This window comes from Odontesthes bonariensis, chromosome 1 (genome assembly GCF_027942865.1).
Source record: "Odontesthes bonariensis isolate fOdoBon6 chromosome 1, fOdoBon6.hap1, whole genome shotgun sequence".
Taxonomy (NCBI): Eukaryota; Metazoa; Chordata; class Actinopteri; order Atheriniformes; family Atherinopsidae; genus Odontesthes; species Odontesthes bonariensis.
Window position 1 is genome coordinate 48,442,556 of NC_134506.1, and position 24,865 is coordinate 48,467,420.

Below are 24,865 nucleotides of genomic sequence, written 5' to 3' on the forward strand. Positions count from 1 at the left end.
CTTCCACAGTCTGTGGGGCCCTTAGATGGTCAGGGGGAGCCTTCCACAGTCTGTGGGGCCCTTAGATGGTCAGGGGGAGCCTTCCACAGTGTGTGGGGCCCTTAGATGGTCAGGGGGAGCCTTCCACAGTGTGTGGGGCCCTTAGATGGTCAGGGGGAGCCTTCCACAGTGTGTGGGGCCCTTAGATGGTCAGGGGGAGCCTTCCACAGTCTGTGGGGCCCTTAGATGGTCAGGGGGAGCCTTCCACAGTCTGTGGGGCCCTTAGATGGTCAGGGGGAGCCTTCCACAGTCTGTGGGGCCCTTAGATGGTCAGGGGGAGCCTTCCACAGTCTGTGGGGCCCTTAGGTCAGGGATGTCCAAAGTCAGTCCTGGGGGGTCCGCTGTCCTGCAGGTTTTAGATGTTGCCCTGCTTCAACACACCTGATTCAGATCAAGACATCATTAACAGACTTGTGCAGAACTTAAAAATCTGTTGAAGAGATCCATTTAATCTGAATCAGGTGTGTTGAAGCAGAGCAACATCTAAAACCTGCAGGACAGCGGCCCTCCAGGACCGACTTTGGACATCCTTAGATGGTCAGGGACATCCTTAGATGGTGGCCCAGAGTCCTGAGTCCTCTGGAGCTGGAGGAGGTCGGCCTGTCCAGAGATGACGGGAGGAGGAATGAGGGCCGATGAGTTCTTGCTGGGGATCCCGATGAGGAGTGCGTTGCAGTAGTCTAGCTCGGAGGAGACAAAGGCGTTGGACAAGTTTTTGGGAATCAGGGAGAGTGAGTATGGGGCGGAGTTTGGCAACGTTTCTGAGGTTGAAGAAGGAGGTTTGATGTGGGCCTCAAAGGTCAGGTGAGGGTCCATCCTGACACCGAGGTTAGTGACTGAGGGTGAAAGGTGGATGTCGTGGCCGGAGAAGGTGATGCTGGTGATGGTGGATGACCGGATCTGGTGCGGAGTGCCAACAAGAATGGCTTCTGTTTTTGAGCTGTTTAGTTGCAGGAAGTTTGCCGTCATCCACGCCATGATCTCCTCCATTCAGGTGGAAACTGTGGAAAGTGCTGCAGGGGGGGAGGTGGGTTTGTTTTAATGTAGAGTTGGATGTCGTCAGCGTAGCAGTGGAAAGATATTCCATGCCAGCTGATGACAGGACCAAGGGGGAGCATGTACAGTGTGAAGAGGGTGGGGCCGAGGACGGAACCTTGAGGGACACCACAGGTAACGGTCTGATGTTGCACCTCCCAGGGATACATATTCTGTTCTGTCAGTGAGATATGATGTGAACCGAGCCATGGTCGTGTCAGAAAGTCCGATGGTGGAGTGGAGGCGGTGTAGAAGGATGCGGTGAGGTTGTTGTGGATTTTTTTTTATCAAAGTGGGTAAGGAGACTACTCAAATAATAATAAGAGAAAATCCAGATTTTGTCTTTCTTTATATTTTATTCAAAGGCACATAGCGTTTGAACAGTCCCCTGTCTGCACGGTGTCAGGACAGTAAGAGAGGAGGAAACATCACACATTCATTTTTATACTCCAAACGGGGGGGGTTATCTTCAAAGAACAAATGGCCCTCTGGATCTGAGATAACACAGTTTACGAGGTGCCCCTTTATGACTTCCTTGAGCTAAAACTCCTCAGGAAATGTCAACCATAAACCTCCCCCTGATGAATTAAAAATCTGCTTTCCTTCAAATGACCAAACAAAAGGGATCACAGGGTGACTGGGTCAGAGGGCAAGTCAACAGACTTTAAAACCATCTAGGCAGTTTGAGTATTCACCAAAAAACCTCGTGTGAGGTGCAGATTCTCCTGAAAATAACAGGATCACTGCGGTGCGAATCCCCCGACCCAGAACCCACCTCTCAGGCCCAGCTTGGTGACCCCCCGACCCAGAACCCACCTCTCAGGCCCAGCTTGGTGACCCCCCGACCCAGAACCCACCTCTCAGGCCCAGCTTGGTGACCCCCCGACCCAGAACCCACCTCTGAGGCCCCGCTTGGTGACCCCCCCGACCCAGAACCCACCTCTCAGGCCCCGCTTGGTGACCCCCCGACCCAGAACCCATCTCTGAGGCCCCGCTTGGTGACCCCCCGACCCAGAACCCACCTCTCAGGCCCAGCTTGGTGACCACCCGACCCAGAACCCACCTCTGAGGCCCCGCTTGGTGACCCCCCGACCCAGAACCCACCTCTCAGGCCCAGCTTGGTGACCCCCCGACCCAGAACCCACCTCTCAGGCCCAGCTTGGTGACCCCCCGACCCAGAACCCACCTCTGAGGCCCAGCTTGGTGACCCCCCGACCCAGAACCCACCTCTGAGGCCCCGCTTGGTGACCACCCGACCCAGAACCCCTCTGAGGCCCAGCTTGGTGACCACCCGACCCAGAACCCACCTCTGAGGCCCCGCTTGGTGACCCCCCGACCCAGAACCCCTCTGAGGCCTAGCTTGGTGACCACCCGACCCAGAACCCACCTCTCAGGCCCCGCTTGGTGACCCCCCGACCCAGAACCCACCTCTGAGGCCCCGCTTGGTGACCCCCCGACCCAGAACCCACCTCTGAGGCCCAGCTTGGTGACCCCCCGACCCAGAACCCACCTCTCAGGCCCCGCTTGGTGACCCCCCGACCCAGAACCCACCTCTGAGGCCCAGTTTGGTGACCACTCCACCCAGAACCCACCTCTGAGGCCCAGCTTGGTGACCCCCCGACCCAGAACCCACCTCTGAGGCCCAGCTTGGTGACCCCCCGACCCAGAACCCACCTCTGAGGCCCAGCTTGGTGACCCCCCGACCCAGAACCCACCTCTGAGGCCCAGCTTGGTGACCACCCGACCCAGAACCCCTCTGAGGCCCAGCTTGGTGACCCCCCGACCCAGAACCCACCTCTGAGGCCCAGCTTGGTGACCACCCGACCCAGAACCCCTCTGAGGCCCAGCTTGGTGACCCCCCGACCCAGAACCCACCTCTCAGGCCCAGCTTGGTGACCCCCCGACCCAGAACCCACCTCTGAGGCCCCGCTTGGTGACCCCCCGACCCAGAACCCACCTCTGAGGCCCCGCTTGGTGACCCCCCGACCCAGAACCCACCTCTGAGGCCCCGCTTGGTGACCCCCCGACCCAGAACCCACCTCTGAGGCCCCGCTTGGTGACCCCCCGACCCAGAACCCACCTCTCAGGCCCAGCTTGGTGACCCCCCGACCCAGAACCCACCTCTGAGGCCCCGCTTGGTGACCCCCCGACCCAGAACCCACCTCTGAGGCCCAGCTTGGTGACCACCCGACCCAGAACCCCTCTGAGGCCTAGCTTGGTGACCACCCGACCCAGAACCCACCTCTCAGGCCCCGCTTGGTGACCCCCCGACCCAGAACCCACCTCTGAGGCCCCGCTTGGTGACCCCCCGACCCAGAACCCACCTCTGAGGCCCCGCTTGGTGACCCCCCGACCCAGAACCCACCTCTGAGGCCCAGCTTGGTGACCCCCCGACCCAGAACCCACCTCTCAGGCCCAGCTTGGTGACCACCCGACCCAGAACCCACCTCTCAGGCCCCGCTTGGTGACCCCCCGACCCAGAACCCACCTCTGAGGCCCAGTTTGGTGACCACTCCACCTAGAACCCACCTCTGAGGCCCCGCTTGGTGACCACTCCACCCAGAACCCACCTCTGAGGCCCCGCTTGGTGACCCCCCGACCCAGAACCCACCTCTGAGGCCCCGCTTGGTGACCCCCTGACCCAGAACCCACCTCTGAGGCCCCGCTTGGTGACCACTCCACCTAGAACCCACCTCTCAGGCCCAGCTTGGTGACCCCCCGACCCAGAACCCACCTCTGAGGCCCCGCTTGGTGACCACTCCACCCAGAACCCACCTCTCAGGTCCAGCTTGGTGACCACTCCACCCAGAACCCACCTCTCAGGCCCAGCTTGGTGACCCCCCGACCCAGAACCCACCTCTCAGGCCCCGCTTGGTGACCACTCCACCCAGAACCCACCTCTGAGGCCCCGCTTGGTGACCACTCCACCCAGAACCCACCTCTGAGGCCCCGCTTGGTGACCACTCCACCCAGAACCCACCTCTGAGGCCCCGCTTGGTGACCACCCGACCCAGAACCCACCTCTCAGGCCCCGCTTGGTGACCACTCCACCCAGAACCCACCTCTCAGGTCCAGCTTGGTGACCACTCCACCCAGAACCCACCTCTGAGGCCCAGCTTGGTGACCACTCCACCCAGAACCCACCTCTGAGGCCCAGCTTGGCCTTGGTGGCCAGCAGCGCTTGCTGCACCTGCTGCGGCTGCGTGATGTCCACCTGGAGGAGAGTGAGGTTCGGCGAGCAGCTCCCCTGCAGCTCTCGGGCACCGTCTCCCGTCAGGTCCAACACGGTGGCGAACACCTCGAAGCCCAGAGAGTCCAGATGCCTCGCCGTCGCGTTCCCAAAGCCGGTGTCACAACCTGCAGACAAACGCATCAGCGGTGTGAGGACGGTTCCTCTCAGCTGGATTCATTCTGACTTTAGCCCTATTCGGACGGGACTAATTTAATGGGGGGACCTGGGGTAAAGTAATAATAACCGGGAAATCTAGTCCCGTCCGAACGCGCCATGTCAGTAAAGATAGCGGAGTATGTCGGTAAACTTTGCCGAGAATTCTACCTCCTGTGAAACGGTCCAGAGTATCTACCATAGGTAATACTAATCCCGTGCGAATGCGACCTTTGGTAATAAGTACGGAATATGTCGTCACATCCTTTGAAAGAGAGAAACAATTAGGTGTGTCTGTTTGCAAACATGGAGGTTCTGGATGAAGCGCTGCTTGCAAGCACGCATGGTCGGCGCCATGTCTGTTTACAGATGGGGTTTACGGAAGTGAAATGAAGACGTGCATAGCATCCAGGATGTGACGGTTGTGCGTAACCAACGACTCCTCCCATGTTAGATGAATATTACAGGGATTTCTTGTCCCGTCCGAATTGGTCATTTCTTCTCCCTGGCGTCGTCTGGTTAACCAACATTACCATACGTCCCCCCATTGAACTAGTCCCGTCCGAATAGGGCTTTTCTTTCATTGTGAGGCTGCACCAAACAGATCCACAGGCCGGGCTTTTCTTAACCTTGTAGCACCCAAGCATATGAATAATCATTGAAAAAAATCATTTTGGCTCTTCTTGCATCTTTTTGGGTGGGAATAAACCAATATTTTTGGAATTTGGCTATTTTTGATCATTTTAGGCAATGTTGCATATTTGCAGCTGTGGGCTTTCCTGATTAATTTTGCTCACAAAACCAAGTCATTCTCTGCAGATCGTTTGGCAAAAAAAGGTATGGTGAAAGTTCACCAGTAACTGCTGCTGCCACAATAAAATGTATATAACAGACCTTTATTGAACATTCTTAATACAAAGTGAGGAACGCAACCATCATAAACTTTCCATTCAACAACAAATCAAACAGATTTCACAGATCTTTGTTGTGAAAAAGTGAAGCACATATAAAATGCAAAAAATGTCATGTAAATAAAAATGTACACATGAATTTAATAATGTAATTTAAATAAATAAATTTAATAATGTAATGTAAATAAAAATGTAATGTAAATAAAAAATGTGCAGATGAAGCTAACAAAAAAATGCAAAAAAATAATCATAATAAAACAATTTGGAGAGCTGAGCTCCCATTAGCGCTGTGAAAGGTGGACAAAGCAGAGCACACCAAACGAGACCAGAAGGAACTAGAACAGAGCACCGCAGAGCAGAGTGTAATTCACTGAGCCAAGAAAATTATTGCTGCGACAACTGTCGGCACACAAAATGTAATGTAAAAAAATATTACACATGAATGTAAATAATGTATGTCAACTTAAAAAATCAAATAATGTAATATAAATAAAAGGCTTGTTGCAAATCTGCAACTGTGGGTGCTACAAGGTTAAAGAATCAGCCATGTGTGTAATTTCAGTAAAACTGCTGTGCAGGCTGTCGAAGATTTAACAGAAAATTATGTTTTGGTGACAAATGTCTCAACAGTTCCATCAAACAGGACGATCTGACTCATCATGAACACAGACATGAAGCCTGGTCACCGATCAGAGCCGAAGCTCACAGCTCTCTTTGAACATCTGCTCACACATGTGGTCACCATGATGTAAGATGAGCAGTCCGGAGTTACTCAGCCTGTTTGCTGGACAGGATCTGATGAAGAATTTGTTCTGATGGGAAGGTGATGCTGACCAGAGAACAGCGTGTATCACAGAACCCAGGACACCACTCTGCAGCCCAGCAGACGCAGAGTGTTTGGAAACTGTGGAACCTTCACTTCTGTTTGTTTTACTCTGCGGGTTTGGACCCACCATCGGGCCTCTGCTGGTTCTGGGGTTAAAAATAGCCCCCAAGCCCGCTGGAAGGTTTCAGGTCCTGACTGACGCCGGCGCTGGTGGGCGGGTTTCTGTCCATGAGCAGCATTTTTCTGTGTGTAAACACAAGATGGAGGCTAAAGGTCGGCGTGGTTTCATCACCGAGGGACGCGAAGAATGTGTCTAACTGTGAGCAGAGGTCACGGAACAGAGGATAGAAAAACCAGGGTTCAGATCGTGAGCCTCAACAAATGTTTCTGGAGAAAGAACCGATGACAGAAAGTTAATTTCCTAACATTTAATTACGTCTGGAACAAAGTCAGAGACTGAAAAAGAACTCCTCAGAGCCAGCTGAGTGTTTATATAAAACTAACTGATGAACTGAGAGGGGGAGGAGAGGAGGAGGTCCAGAAAAGGGAAGAGCAGGAATGTGGGTAAAAAGAAGAAGAATTACAAGAGTTGCAAAAATAAACTGAAGAAAAACAAAAGAAAGTACTTATAAGGGTACTTATATGGGACTCGGGTACTTTTATAAAAGTACCCGAGTCACATGTAAGTACCCGGGTCCCATTTAATTAACCGGGTCACATGTAAGTACCCGGGTGACATGTAAGTACCCGGGTCACATGTAAGTACCCGGGTCACATAAAAGTAACCGGGTCACATGTAAGTACCCGGGTCACATGTAAGTACCCGGGTCACATAAAAGTAACCGGGTCACATGTAAGTACCCGGGTCACATGTAAGTACCCGGGTCACATGTAAGTACCCGGGTCACATAAAAGTACCCGGGTGACCCGGGTACTTACATGTGACCCGGGTACTTACATGTGACCCGGTTACTTTTATGTGACCCGGGTACTTACATGTGACCGGGTACTTTTATTTGACCCGGGTACTTACATGTGACCCGGGTACTTACATGTGACTCGGTTACTTACATGTGACAGCTGATTCTGTCTTTTCCCCCTTCTGACACCCAAGTGGAAGCACGCATTGCTGCATGCCTGGCAGACATCTCGGGGTGGATGTCGATGCACCACCTTAAGCTCAACCTGGACAAGACTGAGCTGGTGTTTCTCCCAGGGAAGGGCTGCCCATTCAGAGACCTGGCCATCACCATGGACGACTCCGTGGTGACATCAACCCGGACCGCGAGGAATCTGGGTGTGACCCTGGACGACGAACTGTCGTTCTCGCCAAATATCGCATGAGTGACCCGTTCCTGCCGATTCCTCCTCTCCAACATCTGGAGGATTTGCCCCTTCCTCACCGACAAGGCAGCTCAGGTGCTCATCCAGGCTCTGCTCATCTCCCGCCTGGACTACTGCAACTCGCTCCTTGCTGGTGCCCCTGCTTCTGCCATCAGACCTCTGGAGCTGGTTCAGAAAGCTGCTGCTCGTCTGGTGTTCAACCTCCCCAAGTTCTCCCACACCACTCCCCTTCTCCGCTCTCTACACTGGCTCCCTGTAGCTGCAGCATCCAGTTTAAGACTCTGGTGCTGGCCTACAGGGCAGTGGAAGGAACAGCTCCTTCATACCTCCAGGCTGTGGTCCAGCCCTACACCCCCGCCCGACCACTTCGCTCTGCGGCCACCAGGCGCCTGGCTGCCCCGTCACTCAGGGGTCCCTGCGCACGATCGACACGGTCACGGCTTTTCTCTGTTCTGGCACCCCGATGGTGGAACGATCTCCCGACTGATATCAGGACAGCTGAGTCGCTGCCCATCTTTCGCCGTAGGCTGAAAACCCACCTCTTCAGGAAAAACTACCCAGATCCGCCCTCTTAGGACATCACCTGCTCTGTCCTAGTTCCTTACGCACTTATTGTTTCCTCCACCACTGGCACCCTCTATATTTTCATTACCCCCTACCCGAACCAGGGTTTGCATCCCCACCCCGCTGTGACTGGTGTGCAGTTGGTGAGAGGCTGAGGTAGATTATGGTGGTTGTGGTGTGAGGGGCAGTGTTGGCTGGCATTAGGGGGTGACTCTGGGACGCCAGTGGTCATTGTCTAGCCTCCTGGAGGTGTCGTGAGCCCAACTAGACGAAACACTGAGGGAAGGAGATTCCCACCTGATGACCCCAATGACATGTTGGTCAGCACTGCTCACTGATCTATATAATAGGGAGTGTAGGGAATTATTCACTGAGTCTGGTCCTTTATTTTCTTTAAATTTTTTATTTTCTTTAGCACAAGTTTTTGTGTTTATATTGAATCCTAAATTGTCTTTGTTTTCTAAATTGTCTTCCCATCTGTCTCGGTACCTGACTTATCGCACTTACTCTCGCACTAGTTTTTCTCTTAGCTGTTTGGTTTTGGAAGGAAATGCACTTATGATTTCTTGTGACCTGAAGTTCTTTTGCCTACCGATGTTGAACGCACTTATTGTAAGTCGCTTTGGTGAAAAGCATCTGCAGAATGACCGTAATGTGATGTAATGTAATGTACTTATATGTGACCCGGGTACTTACATGTGACCCGGGTACAGAGCGGAACAAAGACTTGGACCGACGTCCCGGCAGGTTCTTTCTCTGTTGCAGGGCGTGTTGCACCGGCCGCTCTGCTGGGATTCATGTGGCCGATATTTGTTTAACCCACTTTTGTGTTCTCCTGATGGAAGTAAACTCCTTCCTGCGGGGGAGGAGCCCATCTGGACCGCTCCTTGGTTCAAAGTCCGAGGATGTTTGCACACAAGCCGAGTCGTGTTTCACCAAAGGACGAGGCAGCGAGCAGAAGCTGCCGTGTGGCTGTCGAACATCATCTCAGGTTTTACGGTACAAAGCTACGCTGAGTTCAGAGCTTTAAAAGTTGCTCTGCTGTAGATCCTGCCAACACAACACGTCCTCTGTAAAACATCTGGAAGGAGAAGGAACATTGGCCCAAGTCAGCAGCAGCAGCACAGGTGTGAACACCCACCTGATGAGTCCTGGATGCTAACACAGCTAGCTATGCTCTGCTATGCTAGCACAACAACTCAGAGAGGTCAAAGGTCACCACAGCATCTGCTGTCTGATTTATGAGCAGCTTTCACCATGTGACCGAGAGGCTGGGAGCTGTGGTCACATGACCCATCACCAGCCAACCAGAACCGAGTCAGACAGAACCAACCAACCAGAACCGAGTCATACAGAACAGAGTCAGACAGAACCAGCCAACCAGAGCCGAGTCAGACAGAACAGAGTCAGACAGAACCAGCCAACCAGAGCCGAGTCAGACAGAACAGAGTCAGACAGAACCAGCCAACCAGAGCCGAGTCAGACAGAACCGAGTCAGACAGAACAGCGTCAGACAGAACCAGCCTACCAGAACCGAGTCAGACAGAACCAGCCAACCAGAGCCGAGTCAGACAGAACCGGGCCAGACAGAACCAGCCAACCAGAGCCGAGTCAGACAGAACCGAGTCAGACAGAACCAGCCTACCAGAACCGAGTCAGACAGAACCAGCCAACCAGAACCGAGTCAGACAGAACCGAGTCAGACAGAACCAGCCTACCAGAACCAAGTCAGACAGAACCAGCCTACCAGAACCGAGTCATACAGAACAGAGTCAGACAGAACCAGCCAACCAGAACAGAGTCAGACAGAACCAGCCAACCAGAGCCGAGTCAGACAGAACCGAGTCAGACAGAACCAGCCAACCAGAACCGAGTCAGACAGAACCAACCAACCAGAACCGAGTCATACAGAACAGAGTCAGATAGAACCAGCCAACCAGAGCCGAGTCAGACAGAACCGAGTCAGACAGAACCAGCCAACCAGAGCCGAGTCAGACAGAATCAGCCAACCAGAACAGAGTCAGACAGAACCGAGTCAGACAGAACCAGCCAACCAGAGCCGAGTCAGACAGAACCAGCCAACCAGAGCCGAGTCAGACAGAACCGAGTCAGACAGAACCAGCCTACCAGAGCCGAGTCAGACAGAACCGAGTCAGACAGAACCAGCCAACCAGAGCCGAGTCAGACAGAACCGAGTCAGACAGAACCAGCCAACCAGAACAGAGTCAGACAGAACAGAGTCAGACAGAACCGAGTCAGACAGAACCAACCAACCAGAACCGAGTCATACAGAACAGAGTCAGACAGAACCAGCCAACCAGAGCCGAGTCAGACAGAACCAGCCGACCAGAGCCGAGTCAGACAGAACAGAGTCAGACAGAACCAACCAACCAGAACAGAGTCAGACAGAACAGAGTCAAACAGAACCAGCCAACCAGAGCCGAGTCAGACAGAACCAGCCGACCAGAGCCGAGTCAGACAGAACCAGCCAACCAGAACCGAGTCAGACAGAACCAACCAACCAGAACCGAGTCATACAGAACAGAGTCAGACAGAATCAGCCAACCAGAACCGAGTCAGACAGAACCGAGTCAGACAGAACCAGCCAACCAGAAACGAGTCAGACAGAACCAGCCTACCAGAACCGAGTCAGACAGAACCAGCCAACCAGAGCCGAGTCAGACAGAACCAACCAACCAGAACCGAGTCATACAGAACAGAGTCAGACAGAACCAGCCAACCAGAGCCGAGTCAGACAGAACCGAGTCAGACAGAACCGAGTCAGACAGAACCAGCCAACCAGAACCGAGTCAGACAGAACCAGCCAACCAGAGCCGAGTCAGACAGAACCAGCCAACCAGAGCCGAGTCAGACAGAACCGAGTCAGACAGAACCGAGTCAGACAGAACCAGCCAACCAGAGCCGAGTCAGACAGAACCGAGTCAGACAGAACCGAGTCAGACAGAACCAGCCAACCAGAACCGAGTCAGACAGAACCGAGTCAGACAGAACCGAGTCAGACAGAATCAGCCAACCAGAGCCGAGTCAGACAGAACCGAGTCAGACAGAACCGAGTCAGACAGAACCGAGTCAGACAGAACCAGCCAACCAGAACCGAGTCAGACAGAACCAGCCAACCAGAGCCGAGTCAGACAGAACCAGCCAACCAGAGCCGAGTCAGACAGAACCGAGTCAGACAGAACCGAGTCAGACAGAACCAGCCAACCAGAGCCGAGTCAGACAGAACCAGCCAACCAGAACCGAGTCAGACAGAACCAGCCAACCAGAACCGAGTCAGACAGAACCGAGTCAGACAGAACCGAGTCAGACAGAACCAGCCAACCAGAGCCGAGTCAGACAGAACCGAGTCAGACAGAACCGAGTCAGACAGAACCAGCCAACCAGAGCCGAGTCAGACAGAACCGAGTCAGACAGAACCGAGTCAGACAGAACCAGCCAACCAGAGCCGAGTCAGACAGAACCGAGTCAGACAGAACCGAGTCAGACAGAACCAGCCAACCAGAGCCGAGTCAGACAGAACCAGCCTACCAGAGCCGAGTCAGACAGAATCAGCCAACCAGAACAGAGTCAGACAGAACCGAGTCAGACAGAACCAGCCAACCAGAGCCGAGTCAGACAGAATCAGCCAACCAGAACAGAGTCAGACAGAACCGAGTCAGACAGAACCAGCCAACCAGAGCCGAGTCAGACAGAACCGAGTCAGACAGAACAGAGTCAGACAGAACCAGCCTACCAGAACCGAGTCAGACAGAACCAGCCTACCAGAACCGAGTCAGACAGAACCAACCAACCAGAGCCGAGTCAGACAGAACCGAGTCAGACAGAACAGAGTCAGACAGAACCAGCCTACCAGAACCGAGTCAGACAGAACCAGCCTACCAGAACCGAGTCAGACAGAACCAGCCAACCAGAGCCGAGTCAGACAGAACCGGGCCAGACAGAACCAGCCAACCAGAGCCGAGTCAGACAGAACCAACCAACCAGAACTGAGTCATACAGAACAGAGTCAGACAGAACCAGCCAACCAGAGCCGAGTCAGACAAAACCGAGTCAGACAGAACAGAGTCAGACAGAACCAGCCTACCAGAACCGAGTCAGACAGAACCAGCCAACCAGAACCGAGTCAGACAGAACCGGGCCAGACAGAACCGAGTCAGACAGAACAGAGTCAGACAGAACCAGCCAACCAGAACCGAGTCAGACAGAACCAGCCTACCAGAACCGAGTCAGACAGAACCAGCCAACCAGAGCCGAGTCAGACAGAACAGAGTCAGACAGAACAGAGTCAGACAGAACCAGCCAACCAGAGCCGAGTCAGACAGAACAGAGTCAGACAGAATCAGCCAACCAGAACCGAGTCAGACAGAACAGAGTCAGACAGAACCAGCCAACCAGAGCCGAGTCAGACAGAACCAGCCAACCAGAACAGAGTCAGCTGTTATGAACTGGATCCGATAACATCAAACTGCATCATATCGTCTGAAAGGGGACGGATTTACGCCTCTGATGTACAGACGAACCTGACAAACCGATGTCACGTCTCCTTTCTGGTTCGCCGCCGCCGGCAGGGTTAGTTGGCTAGTTAGTTAGTTAGTTAGTAGGTAGATAAGTTAGTTGGTTGGTAGGTTGGTTAGTTAGTTAGTTCGTTAGTTGGTAGATATGTATGTAGGTTAGTTAGTAGGTTAGTTAGTTAGTTAGTTAGTTAGTTAGTTAGTTAGTTAGTTAGTTAGTTAGTTGGTAGATATGTATGTAGGTTAGTTAGTTAGTTAGTTAGTTAGTTAGTTAGTTAGTTAGTTGGTAGATATGTATGTAGGTTAGTTAGTTAGTTAGTTAGTTAGTTAGTTAGTTAGTTGGTAGATATGTATGTAGGTTAGTTAGTTAGTTAGTTAGTTAGTTAGTTAGTTAGTTAGTTAGTTAGTAGATATGTATGTAGGTTAGTTAGTTAGTTAGTTAGTTAGTTAGTTAGTTAGTTAGTTAGTTGGTAGATATGTATGTAGGTTAGTTAGTTAGTTAGTTAGTTAGTTAGTTAGTTAGTTAGTTAGTTGGTAGATATGTATGTAGGTTAGTTAGTTAGTTAGTTAGTTAGTTAGTTAGTTAGTTAGTTAGTTAGTTGGTAGATATGTATGTAGGTTAGTTGGTTGCTTGGTTGGTTGGTTGGTAGGTAGGTAGGTAGGTAGGTAGGTAGGAAGGAAGGTAGGTACGTAGGTAGGTAGGTTGGTTGGTTAGTTACCTAGTTTGTTAGTTAGTTAGTTAGAACCAAACCCAAAGCCCGGCTGCTCTGTGATACCGGGGAGCTTAGATGTCACTTGTTGTTATTTGTTAACCATTTTGACCTGACGGAGGAGCAGAGTTCCCCGCCTTTTACCTCAGCAGCAGCAGGCAAACACCACAGCTGAGAGTGTGACCGTCTCCACGGCGACGGCTGCTTTCTACCTTTCAGAAAGCTGTGAGCAGTTTGGGAAAGTTTCCAGCGTACGTGTGTTTCTGTGCAGCGAGTTATTAAAGCGTCGCTTTAATCTGCAGATCTGATTATCTCGTTAACCACGACACAAAGAGCGCCGAGCCAGCTGGCAGCGTGGAGGCCGAGGTCAGCGCACACACACACACACATGCACACGCACATGCACACACACATGCACACTCATGCACACACACACTTATCAGGCTGGTTTCCACGCCGCTCAGATAACACAAAGTGGCACAAAAACACTGGAGTGGAACCTGCAGACATGCTGCTCAAAGTTTCATTGAGGGGAATCCCACAGCTGCACGCACATGCACATGCACACACGTGCACACACATGCACACATGCACACACACACGTGCACAACAGGAATCCATTGTTCACAGCTCGTTCCCGGTGACACAGAACCGGAGCGGATCATATCGCCTCCCCGATCTCAGCAGAGATACGAAGCTTTTTTAAAGCAGTGACCCCCGAGTGATCCTCCACACTCACACAGGAGATTACGCAACTTCTGCTTCTCATGCACGCACACACACACACACGCACACACACGCACACACACGCACACACACGCATACACACGCATACACACGCACACACACACACACACACGCACACACACGCACACACACGCATACACACGCACACACACACACACACACGCACACACACACACACACACACACACACACACACATTCTCATTTTCTGCACGTTGATTTTTTAATGTTTGACAGATTTCTGGGGAATTTAAAGCCCGCTGACTTTAGGATAAATGTTCCTCAGACTGTAAAACTCTGCACATTAAATGTGTTAAAATGATAAAAGGCTCTAAACACACTGAGATTAAAGCTCCACCAAACTGTTGAGATGTGTGTATGTGAGCAAATGAAACCATCTTCAGGACCTGTTCAGCATGCTGCTGAGTTCAGGCTGATTGTCCTGAAAACTGTTTCAGCCAACTACAGCATAAAAGCCCCATTTTACCCAACAATAAAAGTGCCCCCCTGGTTTACACAATAAAAGTGCCCCCCTGGTTTACACAATAAAAGTGCTCCCCTGGTTTACACAATAAAAGTGCTCCCCTGGTTTACACAATAAAAGTGCCCCCCTGGTTTACACAATAAAAGTGCCCCCCTGGGTTTACACAATAAATGTGCCCCCCTGGTTTACACAATAAAAGTGCCCCCCTGGTTTACACAATAAAAGTGCCCCCCTGGTTTACACAATAAAAGTGCCCCCCTGGGTTTACACAATAAAAGTGCTCCCCTGGGTTTACACAATAAAAGTGCCCCCCTGGTTTACACAATAAAAGTGCCCCCCTGGTTTACACAATAAAAGTGCCCCCCTGGTTTACACAATAAAAGTGCTCCCCTGGGTTTACACAATAAAAGTGCCCCCCTGGGTTTACACAATAAAAGTGCTCCCCTGGTTTACACAATAAAAGTGCCCCCCTGGTTTTACACAATAAAAGTGCCCCCCTGGGTTTACACAATAAAAGTGCTCCCCTGGTTTTACACAATAAAAGTGCCCCCCTGGTTTACACAATAAAAGTGCCCCCCTGGTTTACACAATAAAAGTGCCCCCCTGGTTTACACAATAAAAGTGCCCCCCTGGGTTTACACAATAAAAGTGCTCCCCTGGGTTTACACAATAAAAGTGCCCCCCTGGGTTTACACAATAAAAGTGCCCCCCTGGTTTTACACAATAAAAGTGCCCCCCTGGTTTACACAATAAAAGTGCCCCCCTGGTTTCACAATAAAAGTGCCCCCCTGGTTTACACAATAAAAGTGCTCCCCTGGGTTTACACAATAAAAGCCTCCTACCTGTGATGAAGACAACCCGGCCCGGGGCCGGCAGCAGGGGGGCCCTGCGGGGGGCGAACAGCCAGCAGAACAAGCCGAGCAGCGCCAGCAGCAGCAGGGCCGGAAGGAAGAAGCCCCACAGCCGCTCCATCAGCACCGTGGCCCCCACCCAGGCCACCAGGGCGGAGCCGGCCGTCAGGTGGGACGCCAGGATCTTCTTCATGGCCCCGCCCACAAACATGGTGAGAACGGCCACGTAAAACCAGACGGGAAGGGTGCAGCTGTCCATCCTCAGCTCCACCTGCTCCACCTGAGAGCGTCTGAGAGCGTCTGAGAGCCTTTCCTCAGTCAGATCAGCTCCACCTGCTCCACCTGAGAGCGTCTGATAGCCTTTCCTCAGTCAGATCAGCTCCACCTGCTCCACCTGAGAGCGTCTGAGAGCGTCTGAGAGCCTTTCCTCAGTCAGATCAGCTCCACCTGCTCCACCTGAGAGCGTCTGATAAACTTTCCTCAGTCAGATCAGCTCCACCTGCTCCACCTGAGAGCGTCTGAGAGCGTCTGAGAGCCTTTCCTGAGTCAGATCAGCTCCACCTGCTCCACCTGAGAGCGTCTGAGAGCCTTTCCTCAGTCAGATCAGCTCCACCTGCTCCACCTGAGAGCGTCTGAGAGCCTTTCCTCAGTCAGATCAGCTCCACCTGCTCCACCTTTGCTCGGTCGGAGGGAGTCTCTCTGTGGAGCCGGAGCGTGGGCTGCTGAATATATACCGAGCTGCAGGAGGAGGGACTACAGGCTGTACAGGCTGCATGTAATCTGCAGACGCACACACAGCCCGCCTGCAGAGTGAGGAGCACAAATCACATGAACATTCATCAGAATCCAAACCCAAACGCACACAGTGTGACAGCCTGTCAGCGGGGACGCGGTCTGATAAGAGTTTTATGGGGTCAGAACGCGACCTCCACCTCTGCAGCAGCAGGAAGTCCTTCAGCTGATCTGAAGCCTGCAGGAAGCTCAGCAGGAAGCGTCTCTGTGTGTTTCACAACCACAGCACATCTCAGGGTTCTGCTGTCTGAATCATGGTGGAGCTGAAGTCTGTCTGCTCTCAGTCAGCTGCAGCTGACCGCCTCCGTCAGCAGATGGAGTCCTACCCAGAGGGAACTGTGAGGGCTTCAGTAAAAACTTAACTGCAACTACTTTATTAGTTTGAACCTTTTTTAACAGCCAAAAGTTCAAAGAAAGTCTTCACTCTGCAGCTTCTTTGCATTCAGAACCAAACGCAGAACCAAACGCGGAACCATACGCGGAACCAAACGCGGAACCAAACGCGGAACCAAACGTAGAATAAAACGCAGAACCAAATGCAGAACCAAACGCGGAACCAAACGCAGAACCAAACGCGGAACCAAACGCAGAGTCAAACGTAGAACCAAACGCGGAACCAAACGCAGAACCAAACGTGGAACCAAACGTAGAACCAAACGCAGAACCAAACGCAGAACCAAACGTAGAACCAAACGTAGAACCAAACGCAGAACCAAACGCAGAACCAAACGTAGAACCAAACGTAGAACCAAACGCAGAACCAAACGTAGAGTCAAACGTGGAACCAAACGCGGAACCAAACGCAGAACCAAACGTAGAACCAAACGCGGAACCAAACGCAGAATCAAACGCGGAACCAAACGCGGAACCAAACGTAGAATCAAACGCAGAACCAAACGCGGAACCAAACGCAGAACCAAACGTGGAACCAAACGTAGAACCAAACGCAGAACCAAACGTAGAACCAAACGCAGAACCAAACGTAGAACCAAACGCAGAACCAAACGCAGAACCAAACGTAGAACCAAACGTAGAACCAAACGCAGAACCAAACGCAGAACCAAACGCAGAACCAAACGTACAACCAAACGTAGAACCAAACGCAGAACCAAACGTAGAACCAAACGCAGAACCAAACGTAGAACCAAACGTAGAACCAAACGTGAAAACAAACGTAGAACCAAACGTAGAACCAAACGCAGAACCAAACGCAGAACCAAACGTAGAACCAAACGTAGAACCAAACGTAGAACCAAACGTAGAACCAAACGCAGAACCAAACGTAGAACCAAACGTAGAACCAAACGCAGAACCAAACGCAGAACCAAACGCAGAACCAAACGTACAACCAAACGTAGAACCAAACGCAGAACCAAACGCAGAACCAAACGCAGAACCAAACGTAGAACCAAACGTACAACCAAACGTAGAACCAAACGCAGAACCAAACGTAGAACCAAACGTAGAACCAAACGCAGAACCAAACGTAGAACCAAACGCAGAACCAAACGCAGAACCAAACGCAGAACCAAACGTACAACCAAACGTAGAACCAAACGCAGAACCAAACGTAGAACCAAACGCAGAACCAAACGCAGAACCAAACGCAGAACCAAACGTAGAACCAAACACAGAACCAAACGTAGAACCAAACGCAGAACCAAACGTAGAACCAAACGTAGAACCAAACGCAGAACCAAACGTAGAACCAAACGCAGAACCAAACGTAGAACCAAACACAGAACCAAACGTAGAACCAATCGCAGAACCAAACGTGAAACCAACCGTGGAACCAAACGCAGAACCAAACGCAGAACCAAACGCAGAACCAAACGCAGAACCAAACGCAGAACCAAACGTAGAACCAAACGCAGAACCAAACGCAGAACCAAACGCAGAACCAAACGTAGAACCAAACACAGAACCAAACGTAGAACCAATCGCAGAACCAAACGTGAAACCAACCGTGGAACCAAACGCAGAACCAAACGCAGAACAAAACGCGGAACCAAACGTAGAACCAAACGTGAAACCAACCGTGGAACCAAACGCGAAACCAACCGTGGAACCAAACGTAGAACCAAACGTAGAACCAAACGTAGAACCAAACGCGAAACCAACCGTGGAACCAAACGTAGAACCAAACGTAGAACCAAACGTAGAACCAAACGCGAAACCAACCGTGGAACCAAACGTAGAACAAAACGAAGAACCAAACGTAGAACCAAACGTAGAACCAACCGTGGAACCAACCGTGGAACCAAACGTTGAACAAAACGAAGAACCAAACATAGAACCAAACGTAGAACCAAACGTAGAACCAAACGTAGAACCAAACGTAGAACCAAACGCGAAACCAACCGTGGAACCAAACGTAGAACAAAACGAAGAGCCAAACGTAGAACCAAACGTAGAACCAAACGTGAAACCAAACGCGGAACCAAACGTAGAACCAAACGTGAAAACAAACGTAGAACCAAACGTAGAACCAAACGTAGAACCAAACGTAGAACCAAACGTAGAACCAAACGTAGAATCAAACGCGAAACCAACCGTGGAACCAAACGTAGAACAAAACGAAGAAACAAACGTAGAACCAAACGTAGAACCAAACGCGAAACCAACCGTGGAACCAAACGTAGAACAAAACGAAGAACCAAACGTAGAACCAAACGTAGAACCAAACGTGAAACCAAAGGCGGAACCAAACGTAGAACCAAACGTGAAAACAAACGTAGAACCAAACGTAGAACCAAACGTAGAACCAAACGTAGAACCAAACGTAGAATCAAACGCGAAACCAACCGTGGAACCAAACGTAGAACAAAACGAAGAACCAAACGTAGAACCAAACGTAGAACCAAACGTGAAACCAAACGCGGAACCAAACGTAGAACCAAACGTGAAAACAAACGCGGAACCAAACGTAGAACCAATTACATAAAATAAAAGAATTGCAGCAGGGAGTGCAAGAAGCATTAAAAATACATAAAAGAATATAAAGAGAAACAAATAAAATCATTTAAATGAATTTAAAAACAGGCAACAGTCCAGATAAGTTAAAAGAAATTTCATGCATAGACACATGAGAACAGAAATGTCTTTAACCTGGATTTAAAAATGTCTCCATTTGGTGAAAGTTTAATCTCCACTGGCAGTTTGTTCCACTTGTTTGCAGCATAACAGCTAAATGCTGCTTCTCCATGTTTAGTCTGGACTCTGGACTGGACCAGCTGACCTGAGTCCTTGGATCTCAGAGCTCTGCTGGCTTTATATTCTCTGAACAGATCACAGATTGTAAACCATCAGCAGACTTTTAAAATCTATTCTGTGACTGACTGGAAGCCAGAGTAAAGATTTTAAAGCTGCTGTGATGTGTTCAGATCTCTTAGTCCGGGTTAAAACTCCAGCAGCAGCGTTCTGGATGAGCTGCAGATGTTTAATGCTCTTTGTGGGAAGTCCAGTTAAAAGAGCGTTACAGTGATGGAGTCTGCTGGAGATGAATGCATGGATGAGTTTCTCCTGGAAACCTTTAATTCTGTTGATGTTTCTGAGGTGGTAAAAAGCTGCCTTGGTGACAGCTTTGATGTGGCTGCTGAAAGTCAGATCTGAGTCTATCAACACTCCGAAGTTACGAACTTGGTCAGTGATTGTAAGGTCCAGAGTGTCAAGATATTTACCAACGCTGACCCTCTCCTCTTTGCTCCCAAACAGAATGATCTCAGTTTTGTCTTCATTTAATTGTAGAAAATTCTCTCTCATCCAGGTGTTTACTTCCTCCAGACACTGACACAGTACGTCTGCTGGGCTGCAGTCGCCATGGTGACAGAGACACATAAAGTTGTGTATCGTCTGCATAACTGTGATACTTGATTTTAAAATTCTGCAATATCTGACCCAAAGGGAGCATATACAAGTTAAACAGAAGAGGTCCAAGAATAACAGAAGCATCCACCAAAGGTTCAGTGGGGGCTCACCGCTTTGGGCCAAATTCCATCAGAGAATCATCAAGAAGTTCTGCTGATACATTGCTGATACACTACTGATACACTGCTGATACACTGCTGATACACTGCTGATACACTACTGATACACTGCTGATACACTACTGATACACTGCTGATACACTGCTGATACACTGCTGATACATTGCTGATACACTACTGATACACTGCTGATACACTGCTGATACACTGCTGATACACTACTGATACACTGCTGATACACTGCTGATACACTACTGATACACTGCTGATACACTGCTGATACACTACTGATACACTGCTGATACACTGCTGATACACTACTGATACACTGCTGATACACTGCTGATACACTGCTGATACACTGCTGATACACTGCTGATACACTACTGATACACTGCTGATACACTGCTGATACACTACTGATACACTACTGATACACTGCTGATACACTACTGATACACTGCTGATACACTGCTGATACACTGCTGATACACTGCTGATACACTACTGATACACTGCTGATACACTACTGATACACTGCTGATACACTGCTGATACACTGCTGATAACTGCTGATACACTACTGATACACTACTGATACACTGCTGATACACTGCTGATACACTGCTGATAAACTACTGATACACTGCTGATACACTGCTGATACACTGCTGATACACTACTGATACACTGCTGATACACTACTGATACACTGCTGATACACTGCTGATACACTGCTGATACACTGCTGATACACTACTGATACACTGCTGATACACTGCTGATACACTGCTGATAACTGCTGATACACTGCTGATACACTGCTGATACACTGCTGATACACTGCTGATAACTGCTGATACACTGCTGATACACTGCTGATACACTGCTGATACACTGCTGATACACTGCTGATACACTGCAGATACACTACTGATCCACTGCTGATACACTACTGATACACTGCTGATACACTGCTGATACACTGCTGATACACTGCTGATACGCTACTGATACACTGCTGATACACTACTGATACACTGCTGATACACTACTGATACACTGCTGATACACTACTGATACACTGCTGATACACTGCTGATACACTGCTGATACACTACTGATACACTGCTGATACAGTGCTGATACACTACTGATACACTGCTGAGACACTGCTGATACACTGCTGATACACTGCTGAGACACTGCTGATACACTGCTGATACACTGCTGATACACTGCTGATACACTACTGATACACTACTGATACACTGCTGATACACTGCTGATACACTACTGATACACTGCTGATACACTGCTGATACACTGCTGATACACTACTGATACACTACTGATACACTGCTGATACACTACTGATACACTGCTGATACACTGCTGATACACTGCTGATACACTACTGATACACTACTGATACACTGCTGATACACTGCTGATACACTACTGATACACTGCTGATACACTGCTGATACACTGCTGATACACTACTGATACACTGCTGATACACTGCTGATACACTGCTGATACACTACTGATACACTACTGATACACTGCTGATACACTGCTGATACACTACTGATACACTGCTGATACACTGCTGATACACTACTGATACACTGCTGATACACTGCTGATACACTGCTGATACACTGCTGAGACACTACTGATACACTACTGCTACACTACTGAGACACTGCTGATACACTACTGATACACTGCTGATACACTGCTGAGACACTACTGATACACTGCTGATACACTGCTGATACACTGCTGATACACTGCTGATACACTACTGATACACTGCTGATACACTGCTGATACACTGCTGATACACTGCTGATACACTGCTGATACACTGCTGATACACTACTGATACACTGCTGATACACTGCTGATACACTGCTGATACACTGCTGATACACTGCTGGTACACTACTGATACACTGCTGATACACTACTGATACACTACTGATACACTGCTGATACACTGCTGATACACTGCTGATACACTGCTGATACACTACTGATACACTACTGATACACTGCTGATACACTGCTGATACACTGCTGATACACTACTGATACACTGCTGATACACTGCTGATACACTACTGATACACTGCTGATACAGTGCTGATACACTGCTGATACACTGCTGATACACTGCTGATACACTGCTGATACACTGCTGATACACTACTGATACACTACTGATACACTGCTGATACACTGCTGATACACTGCTGATACACTGCTGATACAGTGCTGATACACTGCTGATACACTGCTGATACACTGCTGATACACTGCTGATACATTGCTGATACACTACTGATACACTGCTGATACACTACTCATACACTGCTGATACAGTGCTGATACACTACTGATACACTGCTGATACACTGCTGATACACTGCTGATACACTGCTGATACACTGCTGAGACACTGCTGATACACTACTGATACACTACTGATACACTGCTGATACACTGCTGAGACACTGCTGATACACTACTGATACACTACTGATACACTGCTGATACACTGCTGATACACTGCTGATACACTACTGATAGACTACTGATACACTACTGATACACTACTGATACACTACTGATACACTGCTGATACAGTGCTGATACACTGCTGATACACTGCTGATACACTACTGATACACTGCTGATACACTGCTGATACACTGCTGATACACTGCTGATACACTACTGATACACTACTGCTACACTACTCATACACTGCTGATACACTACTGATACACTGCTGATACACTGCTGATACACTGCTGATACACTGCTGATACACTGCTGATACACTGCTGATACACTGCTGATAACTGCTGATACACTGCTGATACACTGCTGATACACTGCTGATACACTACTGATACACTGCTGATAACTGCTGATACACTGCTGATAACTGCTGATACACTACTGATACACTACTGATACACTGCTGATACACTGCTGATACACTACTGATACACTGCTGATACACTACTGATACACTGCTGATAACTGCTGATACACTGCTGATACACTGCTGATACACTACTGATACACTGCTGATACACTGCTGATACACTACTGATACACTGCTGATACACTACTGATACACTGCTGATACACTACTGATACACTGCTGATACACTGCTGATACACTGCTGATACACTGCTGATACACTACTGATACACTGCTGATACACTACTGATACACTGCTGATACACTGCTGATACACTACTGATACACTGCTGATACACTACTGATACACTGCTGATACACTGCTGATACACTACTGATACACTGCTGATACACTGCTGATACACTACTGATACACTGCTGATACACTGCTGATACACTGCTGATACACTGCTGATACACTGCTGATACACTGCTGATACACTGCTGTTACACTACTGATACACTGCTGATACACTGCTGATACACTGCTGATACACTACTGATACACTGCTGATACACTGCTGATACACTGCTGATACACTGCTGATACACTACTGATACACTGCTGATACACTACTGATACACTGCTGATACACTGCTGATACACTGCTGATAACTGCTGATACACTACTGATACACTACTGATACACTGCTGATACACTGCTGATACACTGCTGATACACTGCTGATACACTGCTGATACACTGCTGATACACTGCTGATACACTACTGATACACTGCTGATACACTACTGATACACTGCTGATACACTGCTGATACACTGCTGATACACTGCTGATACACTGCTGATACACTACTGATCCACTGCTGATACACTACTGATACACTGCTGATACACTGCTGATACACTGCTGATACACTGCTGATACGCTACTGATACACTGCTGATACACTACTGATACACTGCTGATACACTACTGATACACTGCTGATACACTACTGATACACTGCTGATACACTGCTGATACACTGCTGATACACTACTGATACACTGCTGATACAGTGCTGATACACTACTGATACACTGCTGAGACACTGCTGATACACTGCTGATACACTGCTGAGACACTGCTGATACACTGCTGATACACTGCTGATACACTGCTGATACACTACTGATACACTGCTGATACACTGCTGATACACTACTGATACACTGCTGATACACTGCTGATACACTGCTGATACACTACTGATACACTACTGATACACTGCTGATACACTACTGATACACTGCTGATACACTGCTGATACACTGCTGATACACTACTGATACACTACTGATACACTGCTGATACACTGCTGATACACTACTGATACACTGCTGATACACTGCTGATACACTGCTGATACACTACTGATACACTGCTGATACACTGCTGATACACTACTGATACACTACTGATACACTGCTGATACACTGCTGATACACTACTGATACACTGCTGATACACTGCTGATACACTACTGATACACTGCTGATACAGTGCTGATACACTGCTGATACACTGCTGATACACTGCTGATACACTGCTGATACACTACTGATACACTGCTGAGACACTACTGATACACTGCTGATACACTGCTGATACAGTGCTGATACACTACTGATACACTGCTGAGACACTGCTG

General features: G+C 49.5%; 1 protein-coding gene across 1 annotated transcript in view; it reads right to left on the reverse strand.

Moving 5' to 3' along the window:
* Positions 1-16,124, reverse strand: part of hsd11b2 (hydroxysteroid (11-beta) dehydrogenase 2) — a 31,001-nt gene extending 14,877 nt beyond the window's left edge. Inside the window, exons 1-2 of the mRNA XM_075468989.1 lie at positions 15,419-16,124; positions 4,219-4,431 (exon numbers count right to left, since the gene is read on the reverse strand). Coding sequence (XP_075325104.1) covers positions 4,219-4,431; positions 15,419-15,686 — 481 coding nt within the window. The 5' untranslated portion in view covers positions 15,687-16,124. The remainder of the gene's footprint in view (positions 1-4,218; positions 4,432-15,418) is intronic.
* Between the last annotated feature and the right edge of the window lie 8,741 nt (positions 16,125-24,865).